Source organism: Entelurus aequoreus, linkage group LG09 (genome assembly GCF_033978785.1).
Source record: "Entelurus aequoreus isolate RoL-2023_Sb linkage group LG09, RoL_Eaeq_v1.1, whole genome shotgun sequence".
NCBI lineage: Eukaryota > Metazoa > Chordata > Actinopteri > Syngnathiformes > Syngnathidae > Entelurus > Entelurus aequoreus.
This window is the reverse complement of record NC_084739.1, coordinates 59,075,066-59,097,016: the sequence shown is the minus strand read 5'-3', so window position 1 is coordinate 59,097,016 and position 21,951 is coordinate 59,075,066. Positions and strand designations below refer to the sequence as shown.

At 40.0% G+C, this 21,951-nt stretch overlaps 1 protein-coding gene across 3 annotated transcripts in view; it reads right to left on the bottom strand.

Annotated features, from left to right (window-relative positions):
- Positions 1-21,951, bottom strand: part of akt3a (v-akt murine thymoma viral oncogene homolog 3a) — a 180,571-nt gene that overhangs the window by 8,961 nt on the left and 149,659 nt on the right. For all 3 annotated transcript variants that reach the window (XM_062059028.1, XM_062059027.1, XM_062059029.1), the window contains exons 10-12: positions 21,068-21,196; positions 4,042-4,256; positions 1,291-1,378 (exon numbers count right to left, since the gene is read on the bottom strand). In XM_062059028.1, coding sequence (XP_061915012.1) covers positions 1,291-1,378; positions 4,042-4,256; positions 21,068-21,196 — 432 coding nt within the window. The remainder of the gene's footprint in view (positions 1-1,290; positions 1,379-4,041; positions 4,257-21,067; positions 21,197-21,951) is intronic.

Sequence of the window (21,951 nt, the reverse complement as noted above, 5' to 3'; positions counted from 1 at the left end):
CAAGTGTGAGGTGTTGATACACAAACTATTGTCAAGTGTGAGGTGTTGATACACAAACTATTGTCAAGTGTGAGGTGTTGATACACAAACTATTGTCAAGTGTGAGGTGTTGATACACAAAGTATTGTCAATTGTGAGGTGTTGATACACAAAGTATTGTCAAGTGTGAGGTGTTGATACACAAACTATTGTCAAGTGTGAGGTGTTGATACACAAACTATTGTCAAGTGTGAGGTGTTGATACACAAACTATTGTCAATTGTGAGGTGTTGATACACAAAGTATTGTCAAGTGTGAGGTGTTGATACACAAACTATTGTTAAGTGTCCATACACAAATTGTTGTCAAGTGTGAGGTGTTGATACACAAACTACTGTCAAGTGTGAGGTGTTGATACACAAATTGTTGTCAAGTGTGAGGTGTTGATACACAAACTATTGTCAAGTGTGAGGTGTTGATACACAAACTATTGTCAAGTGTGAGGTGTTGATACACAAACTATTGTCAATTGTGAGGTGTTGATACACAAAGTATTGTCAAGTGTGAGGTGTTGATACACAAAGTATTGTCAAGTGTGAGGTGTTGATACACAAACTATTGTCAAGTGTGAGGTGTTGATACACAAACTATTGTCAAGTGTCCATACACAAATTGTTGTCAAGTGTGAGGTGTTGATACACAAACTATTGTCAAGTGTGAGGTGTTGATACACAAACTATTGTCAAGTGTGAGGTGTTGATACACAAACTATTGTCAATTGTGAGGTGTTGATACACAAAGTATTGTCAAGTGTGAGGTGTTGATACACAAACTATTGTCAATTGTGAGGTGTTGATACACAAAGTATTGTCAAGTGTGAGGTGTTGATACACAAACTATTGTTAAGTGTGAGGTGTTGATACACAAAGTATTGTCAAGTGTGAGTTGTTGATAAACAAACTATTGTCAAGTGTGAGGTGTTGATACACAAACTATTGTCAAGTGTGAGGTGTTGATACACAAAGTATTGTCAAGTGTCCATACACAAACTATTGTCAAGTGTCCATACACAAACTATTGTCAAGTGTGAGGTGTTGATACACAAACTGTTGTCAAGTGTGAGGTGTTGATACATAAACTATTGTCAAGTGTGAGGTGTTGATACACAAACTATTGTCAAGTGTGAGTTGTTGATACAACAAGTATTGTCAAGTGTCCATACACAAACTATTGTCAAGTGTCCATACACAAACTATTGTCAAGTGTGAGGTGTTGATACACAAATTATTGTCAAGTGTGTGTTTGTGACACCTTTTTGTCGTACACATCCTGCCAGTCCACCCCAGCAAAGAAAGTGTGTCTCATTATTTCCTTGGCATCTTCTGGTCCTCCACCAAGTCTAGTTTGTTAGAGGAAGAACAATCAATGTGAATGAATATTATTCAAACATACATGATGTGCTGATTGAAGCTAATATTATTTAAACATATATTATGTACTGATTGAAGCTAATTTTATTCAAACATACATGATGTGCTGATTGAAGCTAATATTATTTAAACATATATTATGTACTGATTGAAGCTAATATTATTCAAACATACATGATGTACTGATTGAAGCTAATATTATTCAAACATACATGATGTGCTGATTGAAGCTAATATTATTTAAACATATATTATGTACTGATTGAAGCTAATATTATTCAAACATACATGATGTGCTGATTGAAGCTAATATTATTTAAACATATATTATGTACTGATTGAAGCTAATATTATTCAAACATACATGATGTACTGATTGAAGCTAATATTATTCAAACATACATGATGTACTGATTGAAGCTTATATTATTTAAACATATAATCCCGTTATGTACTGATTGAAGCTAATATTATTTAAACATACATTATGTACTGATTGAAGCTAATAGTATTTAAACATACAGTATGTACACGTTTGGGAGACTATGTCTCCCAGCTGCCCTAGGAAGTCCTTGGAATCCCTCAAGAGGAGCTGGATGAAGTGGCTGGGGAGAAGGGAAGTCTGGGCTTCTCTGCTTAGGCTGCTGCCCCCGCGACCCGACTTTGGATAAGTGGAAGAAGATGGATGGATGGAATGTACTTAGGAAAACTAATAATATTCAAACATACGTACTTATTAAAACTAATAATATTAAAACATATACACTTATTGAAGCTAATATGTTAAACTAAAGCTAAGAGCTTTTAAAATATGTTTAACTCCATTCTTTAATGTTTTGATCATACTTAAGTTATGATTATCAGTTTTACACATGAATAATACGACAGTACCTCCTCTTCATATCATTACCAATATTTCATGCACGTATACTGTAAATCCCGCTACTTTTTTCCTACGTTTTGAACCCTGCGGCTTATAAAACGGTGCAGCTAATTTATGGATTTTTCTTCCCTGATGGCCATAATGCAAATAGTTTTAAAAGAACACAAGCAAAGAGTGTTATTGTTGGAGCTACGACGCCACCTTTTGGATGAGTTCGCTCACTGCAGTGCCCTTTCGTTTAGACTGGCTATCAACTGGAAGTAGAAGTGCCAGTGCGTCTTTAGCCGTCCATACTCATATGGATTCTTCATTCATCACTTCAAGCAACGATACTGAACCGTCCCATGTGTGATGTCTGTAGGAGTGCCATCCATCCATTTCATACCGCTCGTCCCTCTCGGTTTTTTTGTTAAGTACATAACTCCACATGTGTTCATTCATAGTTTTGATGTCTTCAGTGACAATCTACATTGTAAATAGTCATGAAAATAAAGAAAACGTATTGAATGAGGACAAGGTGTGTACAAACTGTTGGCCTGCACTGTATATGCATATGCCATTCTCCTGTATTTTATACTGCAAAACAAATCTACCGAACACTGCAAAAACTGAAATCTAGGTAAGATTAAATATCTCAAATAAGGGTGATATTTGCTTATTTTCTGTCTGATAAAATAATTTTTCTCACTAAGCAGATTTTATGTTAGAGTGTTTTACTTGTTTTAAGGGTTTTGGTCCTACATTATCTCAGTAAGATATTACAGCTTGTTGCTGAGATGTTATGACCTATATTGAGTAAAACATGCTTGAAACTAGAATATCAACTGTTGCAAAGCTGTGTCATCAACACTCACAAGTATAAAACAACTTTTTTAAAGTAATAATTTCTTATTTCAAGCATGAAAAAAAAATCATGATTTTGACATAATTGTGTCTCATAATTAAAACAGATGACAGCCAAATGGACTTTGCTCCTTTATTTTCACTGAAACAATAGAAAATACGCACTCATATGGAAGTACAGTTGGCACAGTACAGTAAACTGATAGTTAATATTTAAACATTTAACATTTCTAACAATTTTGAACAGAAATAGTTCATGCACATTCAGATAAATTCTTCAAAATTACAATTAAAAACATTTTGGCGAAGGGCCGGGCTGTATATATGCGCACTAATTGACTGAAAGAGCACGCACTTGGCGCGATGATGTCATGTTGTCGATGGAAAAATGCATTTTTAGACCATATGATAAATGGTTACCCCGAGAGTAACAAGATATTGCCTCGTTGCCTTTCCATTAAGAACAATAAATTGGTTTTTAGTATAAGTTTGCTGGTTTCAAGAAACGTAATGCCCAGCGCATATCATTATGTCAAAATAATGGCACTAGCATTTACTTAATTTAAGAATATTTTTCAACATATTGAGCAAAAAGGTCTCATATTTTTTTTTCTACCAAGAAAAGTGCACTTGTTGTTAGTGAGAATTTACTTATTTTAGGGTATTTTTGGGTTCATTGAGGTTAGCTAATTTTACTTGTTTTGGAAAGTCTTGACAAGCCAAATTTTCTTGTTGTATTGGCAGATAATTTTGCTTACTTCAAATAAAATACCCCTAATTTTTGTATTTTTTTCCCTTGTTTTTGAACACTGACTTTTTGCAGTGAAGTCACTTGAACTTGAACTTGACTTGAACTTCCTGTGTTTATGTGTCACATTTTGAGTTGCACTGATTGAGCACACGCACCTTTTGTTGGGGTCTTTAATGAGCAGGCCGGACAGCAGCGACTTGGCGTCGGCTGAAAGGGTGCGCGGGAACTTGATGTCCTCCATCAGGATGAGCTCAAACAGCTTCTCGTGGTCCTGGTTGTAGAAGGGCAGCCGTCCGCACATCATCTCGTACGTCACCACTCCCAGACCCCACCAGTCCACCGCCCGGCCGTAGTCGTTGTCCTCCAGGACCTGAGGGAGGAGACGGAAGCAGACGTTCAATCGGCTTCTGTTCAGCCGGCTTTTTTTTGTGTCTGCGTGCATGTTTTTAAGCGCGGCTGTTTGTTTTATTAGACATCTGCTTTTATTTTGCAAGTCTGCATGTATTTTATTGAGTGCCCGAGGTGACAAAGAAGGCAGATGAGCCAGGAGATAAAGCAGAAGAGAGTCAAGATGGCACAAAGTGGCTGCAGGGAAGCTTAAAAAACAAGCTGAGATGAACAGAAGTGGGTTTAGTGGTAACAAGGAGGATGATGATGATGGCAAACGCACACGTGCACACAGAGGCTAACATCACTGCGTGGCAGGTCTTCAGAGGCCAGTTAAAGGCCTGCTGAGTGTGCTGCCCCCTCCTGGTCTCTGCCAGCTCTCCCTGGCACGCTCACTCCTCAGCTGGCAGACACAGACAAGAGCGTCCCTGGATGGAGGAGGCAGGAGGGGTCATGGACGCAGGTCACGGCTGCCGAGCGAGTCTATCAAAGTCCTCTGCTACACTTTGCCTACTCTCGTCTTCTCCATCTGCTCCTTCATTCCTTCATCCTCTCGCGCGCCTCAGGGGGACGAGGAAGGATGGGGAGCAGGGGACGTGAGAAGAGAGGTACTTCAGGTGCTGCTGAGGCCCTCATTAACATCACAAGCTTATTAACATGTGACGCTATGATGAAGAGTGTGGTTTTGGGACGGGGCGAGGGTGAACGGCGTGCAGACTGGCAGGCTTGGAGAGCGTCCAGAACAGCATATGTTGGCCATCTCGCCAATAATAATAGCATCTTCTCACTGTTAATAATGGACCGGGCCGGGCGAACAGACTTCACAAAGGCCCACATGCTAACAGCCATTATCTAAAGATGCTGTTCGTACACATGACGAAAATACTTCATTAGTTACACCTGCACAGTCTAATGATTCAATATAACGATGATAACGAAATAGTATTTATTGTGGTGGCAGTAAAGCTGTTAAATGAATATCCAAGCAATGTCATTATCATCTTTGTAAAGCCCTAATTTTCAATTTGTTATTAAAGATGAGGGCTTTTGTTGTTTGTGATATGGCGAGTTCTCTCGCTGCAAATGTTGCGGGTTGAACGTCTACAGTATTTCCTTCTGTTTTGTGCCTTGAACCAGAAGTAGCGTTCATACTCGTATAGTTTCTTCATTCATCACTCCAAGCATTGTTTGTAAGTTTTGCAATACAACAAACTAGAGATGTCCGATAATGGCTTTTTTTGCCGATATCCGATATTCCGATATTGTCCAACTCTTAATTACAGATTCCGATATCAACAATACCGATATTACCGACTCCGATATCAACCGATACCGATATATACAGTCGTGGAATTAACACATTATAATGCCTAATTTTGTTGTGATGCCCCGCTGGATGCATTAAACAATGTAACAAAGTTTTCCAAAATAAATCAACTCAAGTAATGGAAAAAAATGCCAACATGGCACTGCCATATTTATTATTGAAGTCACAAAGTGCATTATTTTTTTGAACATGCCTCAAAACAGCAGCTTGGAATTTGGGACATGCTCATGAGGAGGTTGAGGTGGGCGGGGTTGGGGGTTGGAGGTAGCGGGGGGTGTATATTGTTGCGTCCCGGAAGAGTTAGTGCTGCAAGGGGTTCTGGGTATTTGTTCTGTTGTCTTTATGTTGTGTTACGGTGCGGATGTTCTCCCGAAATGTGTTTGTCATTCTTGTTTGGTGTGGGTTCACAGTGTGGCGCATATTTGTAACAGTGTTAAAGTTGTTTATACGTCCACCCTCAGTGTGACCTGTATGGCTGTTGACCAAGTATGTCTTGCATTCATTTGCTCGTGTGAAAAGCCGTAGATATTATGTGATTGGGCCGGGACGCAAATGCAGTGCATTTAAGGCACGCACCCAATATTGTTGTCTGGGTGGAAATCGGGAGAATGGTTGCCCCGGGAGATTTTCGGGAGGAGAGCTAACTTCTACAGCTAGTGGGTCCATGACAATGATTTCTTTTTTATTTGATCAGCCGTTTCACTGCCGCGTTACATGCACCGTTTAGAACAGGGGAACAGGGGTGTCCAAACTTTTGGACTGGGGGGCCGCATTGGGCTAAAAAAATTTGGCTGGGGGCCGAAAGCAGACTGCATGCAAAGTAACCATATATATATATATATATATATATATATATATATATATATATATATATATATATATATATATATATATATATATATATATATATATATATATATGTGTGTATGTTTACATATTATAATAATATAATAGATATGTAATTAATAATTACTATAATTGAATATTAAGAGTATGCGAAAGTTCAACTCCTACCTTGTTTACCTACGTGACTACCTCTTTAAAGCTTTGTAATGAATCGGAAATATCAAGCAGCTAAAAGTCAAACATGCGTAAGTGTGGAGAGAGTGTTTTGCATTTTTCCCATCACGCCTTGGGAAGGATTTAAATAGGTATCATTTCAAATTTTTTCTGGTGACGGGACACTTTTTAAAAAATAAATTCACTAGTGTTGTCCCGATACCAATATGTATGTCGATACTCTTAGATACTTTTCTAAATAAAGGGGACCACAAAAATGGCATTATTGACTTACATTAAAAATATGTTTCTTATTGCAATCGAAGAACAATTTTGTCCTTAAATAAAATAGTGAACATACTGGACAACTTGTCTTTTAGTAGTAAGTTAACAAACAAACGCTCCTAATTTGTCTGCTGACGTAACATATTGTGTCATTTCTCAATCTATTATTTTGTCAAAATTATGAGGGACAAGCTGTAAAAATTTATTATTAATCCACTTGTTCATTTACTGTTAATATCGGTTTACTTTTTCTTTTAACATGTTCTATCTATACTTCTGTTAAAATGTAATAATCACTTATTCTTCTGTTGTTTGGATACTTTACATTAGTTTTGGATGATACCACAAATTTAGTAGTTACAGGATCATACATTGGTCATACTCAAAGTCCTCATGTGTCCAGGGACATATTTCCTGAGTTTATAAACATAATATGAATTTTAAGATTTTTGTGACGATAAAAAATATCGATGTAATCATAGTATCGATTAGATACGCGATTGTACTTAGTATCATTACAGTGGAGGTCAGGGGTACATCCACCCATGGCGTTTGTTGTTCAGGAACGGCATCAATAGCGGTGACGCCGGTGAGCTACGGTGTGTAGTGAATCATGTTTAGCTATTCCTTGTCCTGCAGGGATGATACTTGTAAGAAACTTACTTTATTTGTCTCCAAAAGTAGCTAAAACACTGCCGACTGTGGATTGATGCTAGCTCGCCATGTCTTAAAGCACCTCTCCCTGAGGGCATTTCAGTGTTATAACTTCACCTTTATCTTTAGTTTTTAAGCCAAAATGTGTCTATTCTCCCTTTTCTGTCTACACACTGTGTCTGCTTGTAAATACTGCGTGATTGTGCGCTGCCGAACATGCTCCTCTGCTCGTAAAACCAGCAATGTCATGATGTGACGACGCGCCGTCATGCCTGTTAAAAAGTAAAAAAATGGGGAACCGGTATTTTTCAAACGGAGTATAGTATCGTTTTTTTATTCATTAGTACCGCGATAGTATACTATCACCGGTGTACCGTACAACCCTAATATCAAGCAGGTTGTGTTACGTGTGACCATGTGTGTTGACTTTTTGTGCTAGTCGAATGTTTTTTTTCTGCACCATGACGAAGAAAGGTTGTTTGAATTGGGTCATATATGTTGTGCTTGTGCTTGCTGTCCTGAGTTTCTCACAAGACACATGAAAACACCCCGCACGGCCAGGTTGCTTACTGAAATTGAACTCGTGTTGACGTCTCTCGCGGGCCAAACTTTGGACACCCCTGGCGTAGAACAAATAAGGTATTTAAATAAACATTTACAGACCCCTACTGTGTAAATAACTCATTTCGCAACGTACAAACCCCGTTTCCATATGAGTTGGGAAATTGTGTTAGATGTAAATATAAACGGAATACAATGATTTGCAAATCATTTTCAACCCATATTCAGTTGAATATGCTACAAAGACAACATATTTGATGTTCAAACTTTTTTTTTTGCTAATAATCATTAACTTTAGAATTTGATGCCAGCAACACGTGACAAAGAAGTTGGGAAAGGTGGCAATAAATACTGATAAAGTTGAGGAATGCTCATCAAACACTTATTTGGAACATCCAACAGGTGAACAGGCAAATTGGGAACAGGTGGGTGCCATGATTGGGTATAAAAGTAGATTCCATGAAATGCTCAGTCATTCACAAACAAGGATGGGGCGAGGGTCACCACTTTGTCAACAAATGCGTGAGCAAATTGTTGAACGGTTTAAGAAAAACCTTTGTCAACCAGCTATTGCAAGGAATTTAGGGATTTCACCATCTACGGTCCGTAATATCATCAAAGGGTTCAGAGAATCTGGAGAAATCACTGCACGTAAGCAGCTAAGCCTGTGACCTTCGATCCCTCAGGCTGTACTGCATCAACAAGCGACATCAGTGTGTAAAGGATATCACAACATGGGCTCAGGAACACTTCAGAAACCCACTGTCAGTAACTACAGTTGGTCGATACATCTGTAAGTGCAAGTTAAAACTCTCCTATGCAAGGCGAAAACCGTTTATCAACAAGACCCAGAAACGCCGTCGGCTTCGCTGGGCCTGAGCTCATCTAAGATGGACTGATACAAAGTGGAAAAGTGTTCTGTGGTCTGACGAGTCCACATTTCAAATTGTTTTTGGAAACTGTGGACGTCGTGTCGTCCGGACCAAAGAGGAAAAGAACCATCCGGACTGTTATAGGCGCAAAGTTGAAAAGCCAGCATCTGTGATGGTATGGGGGTGTATTAGTGCCCAAGACATGGGTAACTTACACATCTGTGAAGGCGCCATTAATGCTGAAAGGTACATACAGGTTTTGGAGCAACATATGTTGCCATCCAAGCAACGTTACCATGGACGCCCCTGCTTATTTCAGCAAGACAATGCCAAGCCACGTGTTACATCAACGTGGCTTCATAGTAAAAGAGTGCGGGTACTAGACTGGCCTGCCTGTAGTCCAGACCTGTCTCCCATTGAAAATGTGTGGCGCATTATGAAGCCTAAAATAGCACAACGGAGACCCCTGGACTGTTGAACAAGTTAAGCTGTACATCAAGCAAGAATGGGAAAGAATTCCACCTGAGAAGCTTAAAAAATGTGTCTCCCCAGTTCCCAAACATTTACTGAGTGTTGTTAAAAGGAAAGGCCATTTAACACAGTGGTGAACATGCCCTTTCCCAACTACTTTGGGAAAGGCCATTTAACACAGTGGTGAACATGCCCTTTCCCAACTACTTTGGCACGTGTTGCAGCCATGAAATTCTAAGTTAATTATTATTTTCAAAAAAAAAATAAAGTTTATGAGTTTGAACATCAAATATGTTGTCATTGTAGCATATTCAACTTAATATGGGTTGAAAAGGATTTGCAAATCATTGTATTCCGTTTATATTTACATCCAACACAATTTCCCAACTCATATGGAAACGGGGTTTGTATATATCTGCGGCTTATAGTTCGGTGCGGCTAATATATGGAAACTATTTTTTTCTTCTAAAATTTTGTGGGTGCGGCTTATGTACCGGTGCGCTGTATAGTCCGGAAAATCCGGTATTTGTAGCGCTCCAAATCTATTTGTGGCAGGCCATCACAAATAAATGAATGTATAGGAAACACTGCAGGTTAATGCAGAAAAACAACACTAAACTGTTCTAAGAAGGCAGAAAGTAGCACCAGTGTGTGCAAGCTAATGGATATTTCATGTTGATGTTCATCAGTGGCGGAGACAAACAGGAGCTGGAGGAACACTGCTTGCCGCCAGCTCCGCGCGCACAACTGACTGGTACAACTGGAGGGATAACGCTGGCTTAGACTGGGAGACTAGTCTGAGACGAGCGCACACACGCACGCGACAGATGGAATATTTATCCGCCCTCGTCAAATTCATAAAGTTTTGAGAGTGCAGCAAACAATGAGATGCAGAGGCACACACACACACACACACACACACACACACACACACACACACACACACACACACACACACACACACACACACACACACACACACACACACACACACACACACACACACACACACACACACACACACACACACACACACACACACACACACAAACACACACACACACACACACACACACACAAGCACCTCGAGCACCTCGAGCGCTTGGTGAAATTGTGAGCGTCTACGACGGCTGAAGGAGAAAAGAGGTGGCAGCTCGGTCGCAGGCAGGGAGCAGATTAATCCTCTCACAGAGCCAGGATGCTGCCCTACAGCCGCGGGCATGGAAGCATGTGTCTTTGGACTTGTGTCTAAGGGGCTCGGTGTACTCACACTAATGTTTGACCCCACTACTCACAAGAGGCCCTGTTAAGACGCGTTATTCTCTGGGTGAGAAATAAGATTTTTAAGCGTTAAAAGACCGAGATGTGACAAAAAAAAAAAAGGAAAGAGAGAGAAAAGGCCTTGTCCTATCTGGTGGCTGGGATCAGCCATGTGGTGGCGGGATGCTGCTCCCGGGATGGAGGCTTTGGCAGCGTGGACTGGACTAGATGGGACGGGAACACATAGCCTGTGGCGGTATCAGCGCAGATAGCCAGCAGGCGCACACATGATCACACACAGATTGCCGGTGTCAAAGGCAGACATTTTGGAATGTTAGAGAGATGTGTTTGATAAAAGTTGCTTATTATTGATGTTTTGAATGAGAAAATGAGTTGTGTAGAAGTTGCACATTGTTTGACCTTTGTATGAGCAGCAAGCACAGGAAGTGTCTAAGTTGTTCTCCTGTAACCCTGAAATATTCCTTCTTCTCTCCTTGGTCTTCAACCCCCACCAGCCCCCTTTTCTCTTTTTAATCCCAGCTACTTTGCATCTCTCTAACTTGGCTCCGAGCAAACTGTGTTATTTTTACACGCGGGCGGGCGAGCAGAGCGTGCAGGCAGGCGGGCGGGCGAGTGGCGGCGGTGTAGATTTCCAGGTTTTTTCCGAGCACCTTCCTCCAACCTCGCCCATCTGCCGCCATCTGCCTCACTTTAGCCCGCACTTTCTACTGCACGCACGCACGGGCACGTGCGCACACACACACACACACACACACACACACACACACACACACACACACACACACACACACACACACACACACACACACACACACAGACACACACACACACACACACACACACACACACACACACACACACACACACACACACACACACACACACACACACACAAATGCTCGCTTTCTGTGAAAAATAACTAGCAGCCTCCAATCAGCTTTTGGCACGCAAAGGAAGGGACTTAAAAAAAAAAAAGGCAGAAAATTCAGCGCCAAATTGTCCTCTGTACTTTTTCAAGTGGGATATGCACCACGTCTCTCCCCTGCTGCCTTCATCTCCACATCTCCATCCCTCCCTCTACGCCACCCACAGCGCTGAGACGCTCTCGCCAGTTGATCTGCTGAACTTCTGGATGGACGCTTGCTAAAATGTATTCTACTCTCTCTAAAAACGACCCACCATTATGTATTTCTGCACCTGATACGGTTATGGACATGGCAGTGAGATGAACAAAGCATAAATATACAGTTATTTAAATAAGCGGTACTGCGACACACATGCACTCACCAGACACTTGATTAGGTACACTTGCACAATTGAATACAAAACTAATTCCTTGATAAAAAGTAAATTTTTAAGATTTGAGCAATTCTAATGCACCCTAGTTATAGACACCCTACATATCATGAGGTATGCTAATTTTGTTGCCATGTTTGTCAAAACATTCACGCCTACTTTGTTTCCTCTATTGTTATTTTCCTTTTAAAACGATCATATGGTGGCGCTGTTGTTAAATCCGAAAGTGTGACCCCATGGTACACACCTTTGGGGACTGACAAGTTCATGTGCACAAATCTATTTGTATTTTTTTCTTTCTTTTAAATCTTTTCATTTTCTCAAAAATGTACATGGCGCCTTATAACCTGGAGAGCATTAATTCTGATTCAGATAATAGACCTTGAAGCAATTTTATTTGGTACATGGTGTAATGATCAGTGTGACCAGTAGATAGCAGTCACGCATAAGCGATACATCTGGACTGCAGGTTTACACCTCCTGTTCAATAAATAACGCTAGCAAGTTCCCGTAAGCAAGCAAGCCCAAAACTTTGATGTTACATTGAGAAATTTGAATATTACACACAGCGCTCAAAAATCTTTCAAAATGTTTAGGTACAAAACCCAAAACCTGTGAAATTGGCACGTTGTGTAAATCGTAAATAAAAACAGAATACAATTATTTGTAAATCCTTTTCAACCTATATTCAATTGAATACACTGCAAAGACAAGATACTTAACGTTCGAACTGGTAAACTTTGTTATTTTTTGCAAATATTATTTGGAATTTGATGCCCGCAAGATGTTTAAAAAAAGCTGGCACAAGTGGCAAAAAAGACTGAGAAAGTTGAGGAATGCTCATCAAACACTTATTTGGAACATCCCACAGGTGAACAGGCTAATTGGGAACAGGTGGGTGCCATGATTGGGTATAAAAGCAGCTTCCATGAAATGCTCAGTCATTCACAAACAAGGATGGGGCGAGGGTCACCACTTTGTGAACAACTGCGTGAGCAAATAGTCTAACAGTTTAAGAACATTTCTCAATGAGCTATTGCAAGGAATTTGGGGATTTCACCATCGTAATATCATCAAAAGGTTCAGAGAATCTGGTGCACATTTAAAATGTTTTTTGGAAACTGCGGACGTCATGTCCTCTGGACCAAAGAGGAAAAGAACCATCCGGACTGTTATAGGCGTAAAGTTCAAAAGCCAGCATCTGTGATGGTATGGGGGTGTATTAGTGCCCAAGGCATGAGTACCTTACACATCTGTGAAGGCGCCATTAATGCTGAAAGGTACATACAGGTTTTGGAGCAACATATGTTGCCATCCAAGCAACGTTACCATGGACGCCCCTGTTTATTTCAGCAAGACAATGCCAAGCCACGTGTTACAACAGCATGGCTTCAAAAATTGGTCTCCTCAGTTCCCGAACGTTTACTGAGTGTTGTTAAAAGGAAAGGCCATGTAACACAGTGGCCATTGCCAACTTTTTTGCAATGTGTTGCTGCCATTAAATTCTAAGTTAACGATTATTTGCAAAAAAAAAATTAAGTTTCTCAGAACATTAAGTATCTTGTCTTTGCAGTGCATTCAATTGAATATAAGTTGAAAAGGATTTGCAAATCATTGTATCCTGTTTTTATTTACGATTTACACGACGTGCCAACTTCACTGGTTTTAGGTTTTATACGACTTTGGTAAATTACGAAGCTGCATCACATGATGGATTGTCAGCGCATTATGGCTATCGTAGTCAGACGTGCTGTGCTTCAACATACAGGTATTATTAAGGTGTGGGTATAAGGACCAGTTTTGGGACTTACTGTAACGCCGTTATTTTCGGCGGTAAGTAGTAGTCTAACGCGTTATTTTTTATATTCAGTAATTCAGTTACTGTTACTACATGATGCGTTACTGCGTTATTTAACGTGATTTTTTATGTAGTATCGGCTAGAAACTGAGAAGATCTGAGTTTGTTTTATTGGAGAGCTGCAGTGTCGTCCTTCTGAATCTTCCTGTGTCACAAGAGGCGCGCTCTGTGTGTGTGTGTGTGTGGGTGTGTGTGTGTGTGTGTTTACTAACAACAAGACATCATGGCGGAGCCGAAGTTGAGTTTCTTAACATGGAGATATTCTCACTACTTTTCTTTTGTCGAGCACAAAGAAAAGAACATTTTAGTTAAATGTAAGTTGTGTCTTGGATCAAAGATCCTATCTACTGCCCAAAACAGCAATTAAAATCTGCTGAAACAGCTACAAAAGCAACATGCTTCGACGAAGCTAGTAAAGAGAGCCACAGACAACAGCGGCTGGATTTTAACGGAGGGACTGCTAGCCAGGACAACATTTATAGAGCCATTGCAGCGTATGTGGTAGAAGACATGCAGGCTATTTCTACAGTGGAGTCACCCGCTTTCAGGCAGCTAATTAGCATGATACCGGCGTCAAACGGAAAACATGTTCCACGTACTTGGACAGTGAGTACATAAACATGGAAAGCGAGCTAAAGAAAACACTCCAAACTCTGCCTCTGCTCATCATTCATCACTGAAGGTACACACTGTCAATTATCTTATATACTCTTTCAATATAAACTTCTATAGTGTTTGATTATCACATCACTCTAAATGTATAGACTATAAAGTTCACAAACATAAAGAGGGATCCTAGTGGGCCAGGCCAATCTTTCCTTATCTCTAAACTAAAACTGGGGAAATGCGTAGAATGTTAGCACCACAGCTAATGTTACCTATGCCGCTACCTCTCTGCTCCACGAGAGTGTATGACGTTGCACGCGTGACAGTATGTGACATATGTAAGAAGGTGCGCTTGTTTTATGTCTCTGTGAGAAGGACAGACAAGAAAGAGTGACAAACGCCTGTAGTGTAATGCCCGCAGCTAAAAGCAACTGCGTAAGACCGTATACTCGAATATCACGATACAGTAATTTTCTATATCGCACAGAGACAAACCCGCGATATATCGAGTATATTCGATATATCGCCCAGCCCTAGTGTGTTGTATGTAGACCACATTGCTTAGCAGAGTTCAGTGATGCAAATGCATGTCAAGTTGAACAACAAATTGTATTATTCTCCAGTGCAATAACAGTACTGAAATGAAGGCTAAAAGGGCATTAAAGGGGGCCTTAAAAAAATAAAAATAAAAATAGAATGAACTAAATAGTTACTTTTCACAGTAACGCATTACTTTTTGGTGTAAGTAACTGAGTTACTTTTGAAATAAAGTAACTAGTAACTGTAACTAGTTACTGGTTTTCAGTAATTAACCCAACACTGATAAGGACACAAACAAATGGCACCTGTTAAGGAACATGATGTGGTGTTTTGTTTCACAAAATTATGCAAAAACAACTTGTCTTAACTATTGGTACCTACAGATGTGTATTTTTGATCTGCGTAAGTCCCGAAAATGTGCGCGCGCCCACTATTGTAGTCCACGCTGTAGTAATTAAGCTCCTTCTTTTTCTCTATACTCTTGTTGTTGGGCATTCATCCTCCGCTGTTGCCATTTCTAATATAAAGTAACGTATAGTTCGAACCTATATCTGTCAGTAGACTTGCTATGGAAGTGCTAAAAACTACCAGTAAACAAAGATGACAGGGAGAAGACCTTGTCAAAGAGGAGCCACGTAAATACAACTGCCCACAAAACGGGAATCCTGAACAGACGGTCAGAAAGCAGCCTGAAAATGGTCTGTAAAACATAATCTATGCAAAATTTTGATCAAATAACCACTATTACATGTTATATAGACCACAAGGAAGTGCTTTAAATGTAGGGGAAAAAAATCATAATATGACCCCTTTAAATAAAAAGATTTCAGTGTGTGAAAGTACTTTTTGAGCACATTCAACAATACTGTAATAATAATGATAACCCTAATAATTTTGCTCACAATAGCCGTTTTATGAAATGTTCATATAGGAACATCCCTGATTACATGTATGCTAGAATGTCTTCCAAAGCATTTTGAGCACAACCCATCGGTGGCGCCACGATAGTCCTTTGCAGTCATGAGAAAAAATTAGGACAGACGATGAGGTGCAATATATAAAAAAACTTAACAGCTCCGGATCTCATTGTGCAGATGTTCCTAATATTGCGGCCTGTGTGAGTGGTATGCAAGTAAAGGGAAAAAAGGGAATATTGCAGAGGTGTGGACTCGAGTCACATGACTTGGACTCGAGTCAGACTCGAGTCATGAATTTGATGACTTTAGACTCGACTTGACAAAATGTAAAGAGACTTGCAACTCGACTTAGACTTTAACATCAATGACTTGTGACTTCACTTGGACTTGAGCCTTTTGACTTGACATGACTTGCTACTTTCCCCAAAACCTAAAGCTTAAAAAGTTATTTGGGAGCGCTCCGTAGCTTTCATTTTGTACATGTCTGTCTATCAGCGTGTGTGCTGCGTGTCAGCGTGTGTGCTCTCAGTACAACAGCCAATCAATTAGATCTACATTGTTTTCATCCCACAGCTCTCATCCAATCAAATTGCAGGACAACCAATGAACAAGAGTTGTCAAACAACGCGCCAGTGAGAAAGATTTATACCAAAGTTGGTTTCGTTCGGGTATAAAAACTACGACTTGGTCAACGAATTGTCGTATGCAAATCACGCAGTTCGAATATTACAGACGGAGACGCAACAACTTCCAACTTCGTTCGACATTTGAAGTTGCACAAAGAAGGGTAAGTTTTGAATGTAAGCTAACGTTTATTGGCTAAGTAACATGACTTTTATTTGCTGTGTAGTTAAATCAGTGAGGCTGTAAACTCACTGCTAACGTCATAACCATAGACATCTTATAAGTAGACGCAGCATCGAGCGCTACTGCCTACTGGCGCAGACGAGACGCGGGGCCGCCATCTTGGAGTGGTGATCCGCTCCACTCAGTGCAATTCATTTGGCAGGAGCAATGAACTGTCAACGCATTTAATTCATTTTACCTCACTGAATACCACTGATTTTCACGCGCTTCTTTGTCATACGTGTAGCTATGATAACGGACACATGTTTTATTATTCATAGTTTGCTTAACAGTAATAGAATATTCTTATACGCTATAAGTGACCAGACGTCCGAGATTAAAACTGGGAATATAATCCCAGAGAAGGGGAAAAAAACGGTCAGCTATTTTTAAATTGAAGAAACAATATGATTACGTTATATATACATGCTACATAAACAATGTATGAATACATTAGATATCTATATATCTTATAGACCGTATCTCTGTTGCTGCAGCAGCAGAGAGTTTATTCTGTCGTGACACTTTGTATTGATATTTTGTATTACATTCTTCCCTTAAATGATCATGTTTACAGTGATTGTTATATATGTATTTTTTATGTATGTCGCTTTGGATAAAAGCGTCTGCCAAATACTTAAACATATATAAACACCTGAAAGTCTTTTAAATCAGCTAAAACCACCAATCTGTTTCACGGTATTCAGAATAAAACCAAATTCTGTTTTACCCAACAATGTTAGTATTTGAATATTGTTACTTGAAGACTTATTCCTGGTTACAATTATACTGTTAAGAAAGTATTGTCTTATATTTTGCCTAAAATGAGAATGCATTATAATCAGTGGCGGCTGGTGAATTTTGTTTTAGGTGGGGCAGAAAGTTTGTAAACCAAACCCCTGTAGGGGCGTCATCCTCCCCCAGAAGATTTATTTGTGATTTTCACATACAAATATTGAAGATCTTTGCTCCTTCTCAACTCTGTGGTAATGTTATTTTCATAAAATACAACCAATAGTACATTAATGTTAAATCTTACTTGTGAAAAGTAATCCCCCGATTCCTATTTTCAACAGTCCGCTCATTTGAGCAGGAAAACGCTGAACACCAGCATCTTTGTTTTCTACCTGTCAACTGTCAGTTTAGGCTGCTCGCCGGCTCCTCATCACCACTTCAAGATGCATATTGCTCGCGTCACAGCAACCAATATTGCGTCTACTTATAAGATGTTTATGGTTATAACGTCATTTCAAACACGGCAATATGTTGCGTCCACTGCAGTTTGCTACCTTATTCACTCTTTTTGTCAAGTGATTTTTTAAGCAGGGTTGCATGAGGTACCTATACATAACGTTACGTTAGTCAATGCATCACACACAGTAACGTAACGTTAGACGGCGGTCAGCAGTACCGCATATTTTAGCCACCTACAAAAAGACAAACATAGTCAAATAAAGGTCAGTTAAAATATATACTATATTAAGAATATGTGTACATATTGCATAAGGCCCTGACATCTAAAAAGTACAACTCTGTTCATTGTTATGTTCATGTATTTGTTATGTTTTTCATGTGTACGCACACATCAACACACATACAGTATGAGATGAGATCAATGAGATAAGGTAAGAACAGAATAGAAACTGCTGTGGAACTAGTTACAATGCAATATGCCATGGAAATACAATGTTAACACCTTTGTACAAATAAGTACAGTTGCACTTGTTTTTGCAAATGTGTTTATTCTGTAAAGGAATGAGTTAAATGTTTAAAATTGTTTAAACTATTAAAATGACTGGTTAATAGTGCTATTATGAATTGCAATGTCAGTACTATTTTCTTTCCTGCTATTTCAAATGCACGTGTTTTAATAAATAAATACAGCGGTTTAAAAGCATACACAATCTGTGTAAAAATATTAGTCTGTGGTCAAAAGGACTTGAAAGGACTCGAAACTCAAAATGCAGGACTTGTGACTTGACTTGAGACTTTCCAGTCTTGACTTTGGACTTGACTCGGGACTTGCCTGTCTTGACTCGGGACTTGACTCGAGACTTGAGGGCAAAGACTTGAGACTTACTTGTGACTTGCAAAGCAATGACTTGGTCCCACCTCTGGAATATTGCATATAAGGATGTAACGATAAACACTAATGATAACTACAATAAAACTCCCGGCGGTTTGCATTACCGCTTTAAATTAAATGATTGCAAAACCGTGATTGATTACATTTAAGATAAGCACTTTGATAAACTCACGGACTGACTGGCGCCAGCTAGCTAGCTTAAAGGCCTACTGAAACCCACTACTACCGACCACGCAGTGTGATAGTTTATATATCAATGATGACATCTTAAAATTGCAAAACATGCCAATACGGCCGGGTTAGATTAGTAAAGAGCAATTTTAAATTTCCCGCCAAATATTCTGCTGAAAACGTCTCGGTATGATGACATTTGCGCGTGACGTCACGGATTGTAGCGGACATTTTGGGACACCATTGTGGCCAGCTATTAAGTCGTCTGTTTTCATCGCAAAATTCCACAGTATTCTGGACATCTGTGTTGGTGAATCTTTTGCAATTTGTTTAATGAACAATGGAGATAGCAAAGAAGAAAGCTATAGGTGGGAAGCGGTGTATTAGCAGCCGGCTACAGCAACACAAACACGTAGAGAACTGGGACAACAATATTAAGATTAAAGATTAAAGTACCAATGATTGTCACACACACACTAGATGTGGTGAAATTTGTCCTCTGCATTTGACCCATCCCCTTGGGGAGCAGTGGGCAGCAGCGGCGCCGCACCCGGGAATCATTTTGGTGATTTAACCCCCAACTCCAACCCTTGATGCTGAGTGCCAAGCAGGGAGGAAACGGGTCCCATTTTTATAGTCTTTGGTATGACTCGGCTGGGATTTGAACTCCAACCTACCGATCTCAGGGCGCAGAGACTCTTACCATGAGAACTTTGAGTTGGATACGCGCTACCGTGAGTACGCAGCTGCGGCTTCCAAACATTTGATCGCTTGCCCGTACGTGCGTGCCCTATGTGCATGTCACGTACGTGACTTTGGGGAAATATATGTGCTGTATGAACTTTGCGGAGGTGAACGGTACTTTGGGCTGTGGGATTGAGTGTGTTGTGCGGGTGTTTGATTTGTATTGGCGGGTTATATGGACGGGAGGGGGGAGGTGTTTCTTATGCGAGATTAATTTGTGGCATATTAAATATAAGCCTGGTTGTGTTGTGGCTAATAGAGTATATATATGTCTTGTGTTTATTTACTGTTTTAGTCATTCCTAGCTGAATATCAGGTCCCACCCGCCTCTCACAGCATCTGAATCGCTTCCACTGCCCTCTAATCCTTCACTCTCACTTTCCTCATCCACAAATCTTTCATCCTCGCTCAAATTAATGGGGTAATCGTCGCTTTCTCGGTCCGAATCGCTCTCGCTGCTGGTGGCCATGATTGTAAACAATGTGCAGATGTGAGGAACTCCACAACCTGTGACGTCACGCTACTTCCGGTACAGGCAAGGCTTTTTTATCAGCGACCAAAAGTTGCGAACTTTATCGTCGATGTTCTCTACTAAATCCTTTCAGCAAAAATATGGCAATATCGCGAAATGATCAAGTATGACACATAGAATGGACCTGCTATCCCCGTTTAAATAAGAAAATCTCATTTCAGTAGGCCTTTAAATCTTGACATGAAAACAAGTGACATTAACGTCTTTCCCTATTAAGAAACCACATAACCCAGATCTAAAATCATATAAACACATTGCTGTCTGAGCAACTAAGATATTCAATTGTGCACATTGAACCTACAAGCTGTGCTCTCTTTTGACAGAATGATCTTTCTCGACTCAAAGGAATACAAGACTGGGGTTTGGGGGTTTACGGTTCAAGGACCGCTGAGCAGAGTAGGACGCCACATTGCCCGCTAGAAATAATAAATAATAATTGATTTTATTTGTTATGCACTTTTCATGTAAATACATGTTAAAGGGCAAAAGTACAAACAATATTTAAAACAAATAAAGCTTAGCCATTAAAACAGACCAAATACTAAGACTATAACACTATCAGTGAAGCATATGAAACACAAAACCTGCAAAAAAGTGCATTTTCTAACTGTATGTCTATTTATTTGAGTTATTTAAAATAAAAAAATAACTTGGTCAAAAGTGTGTGTATAAGTACTTTCTTGGCACATTCAAATACTGTGATAATAGTGATAACCATGATATCAAGGGAGTGTAGCCCAAATGTTACCTCGGGTGCAAGGTACTCTGGCGTGCCGCAGAAAGTCTTCATGGTGGCGGCGTCCGTGATGCCTTCTTTGCAGAGGCCGAAGTCTGTAATCTTGATGTGGCCGTCTTTATCCAGCATCAGGTTCTCGAGCTGGACGAGAACATTCACCATCAGCTTATAAATCTCCTGGAGTTTTTGTTTGTAAGCATTACTCTTTAAGTGAGTGGAGAGTACAAAGTGTATTTCTGGTTGTGCTGTGATTGATTTGGCCCATTTAGGAACTTTTCCACCGCAGGAACTTTTACAGGAACTTTCTCATTTACTTTCTTGGGTATATAAAGCCCCTGTGTTTCCACCAAAAAACTAACCCGGTAAGATTTAGTTCTTCACAAACTTGTCGGAGTTCCTGCCAGTTCGGTGGAACTTTTGGAAGGTTCCAGGAACCTTATCGGTGGCGGGCTGTGCTGTCGAACGCTGATTGGTGGAACACACAACCGCCATGACAAAGTATGCAAGGACGACTAATTTATTTCTTATTTCTTGTGTATTTCTACTACAACAAACTTGACAAGCGGAGAGAAACAAGAATGTAAGGAACTTTCGACAGGAAGTTTTGTGGGGCATCATTGGGCTGAAGAACTTTGATCAGTGGAACTATTTTGCAGTGTTTTTTACTCAGCCGTAGTCTTTAAACTATATGCAGTATTGTCGTTTATTAGTTTTACAAACTTCATTTTAATACACGAAGCTACGAGAAGTGGACGGACTCCTTGAAACGTCTTTACGGAGGAATATGAAGCCGGACTCAAAGCAAAGGCCTAAGCTGCTTACTACTCTGACTTTGTTGGACAAATGTGAAATGAAGGAGGCAGCAGACAAGTGGAATGAAGGTAAATGACATCAAA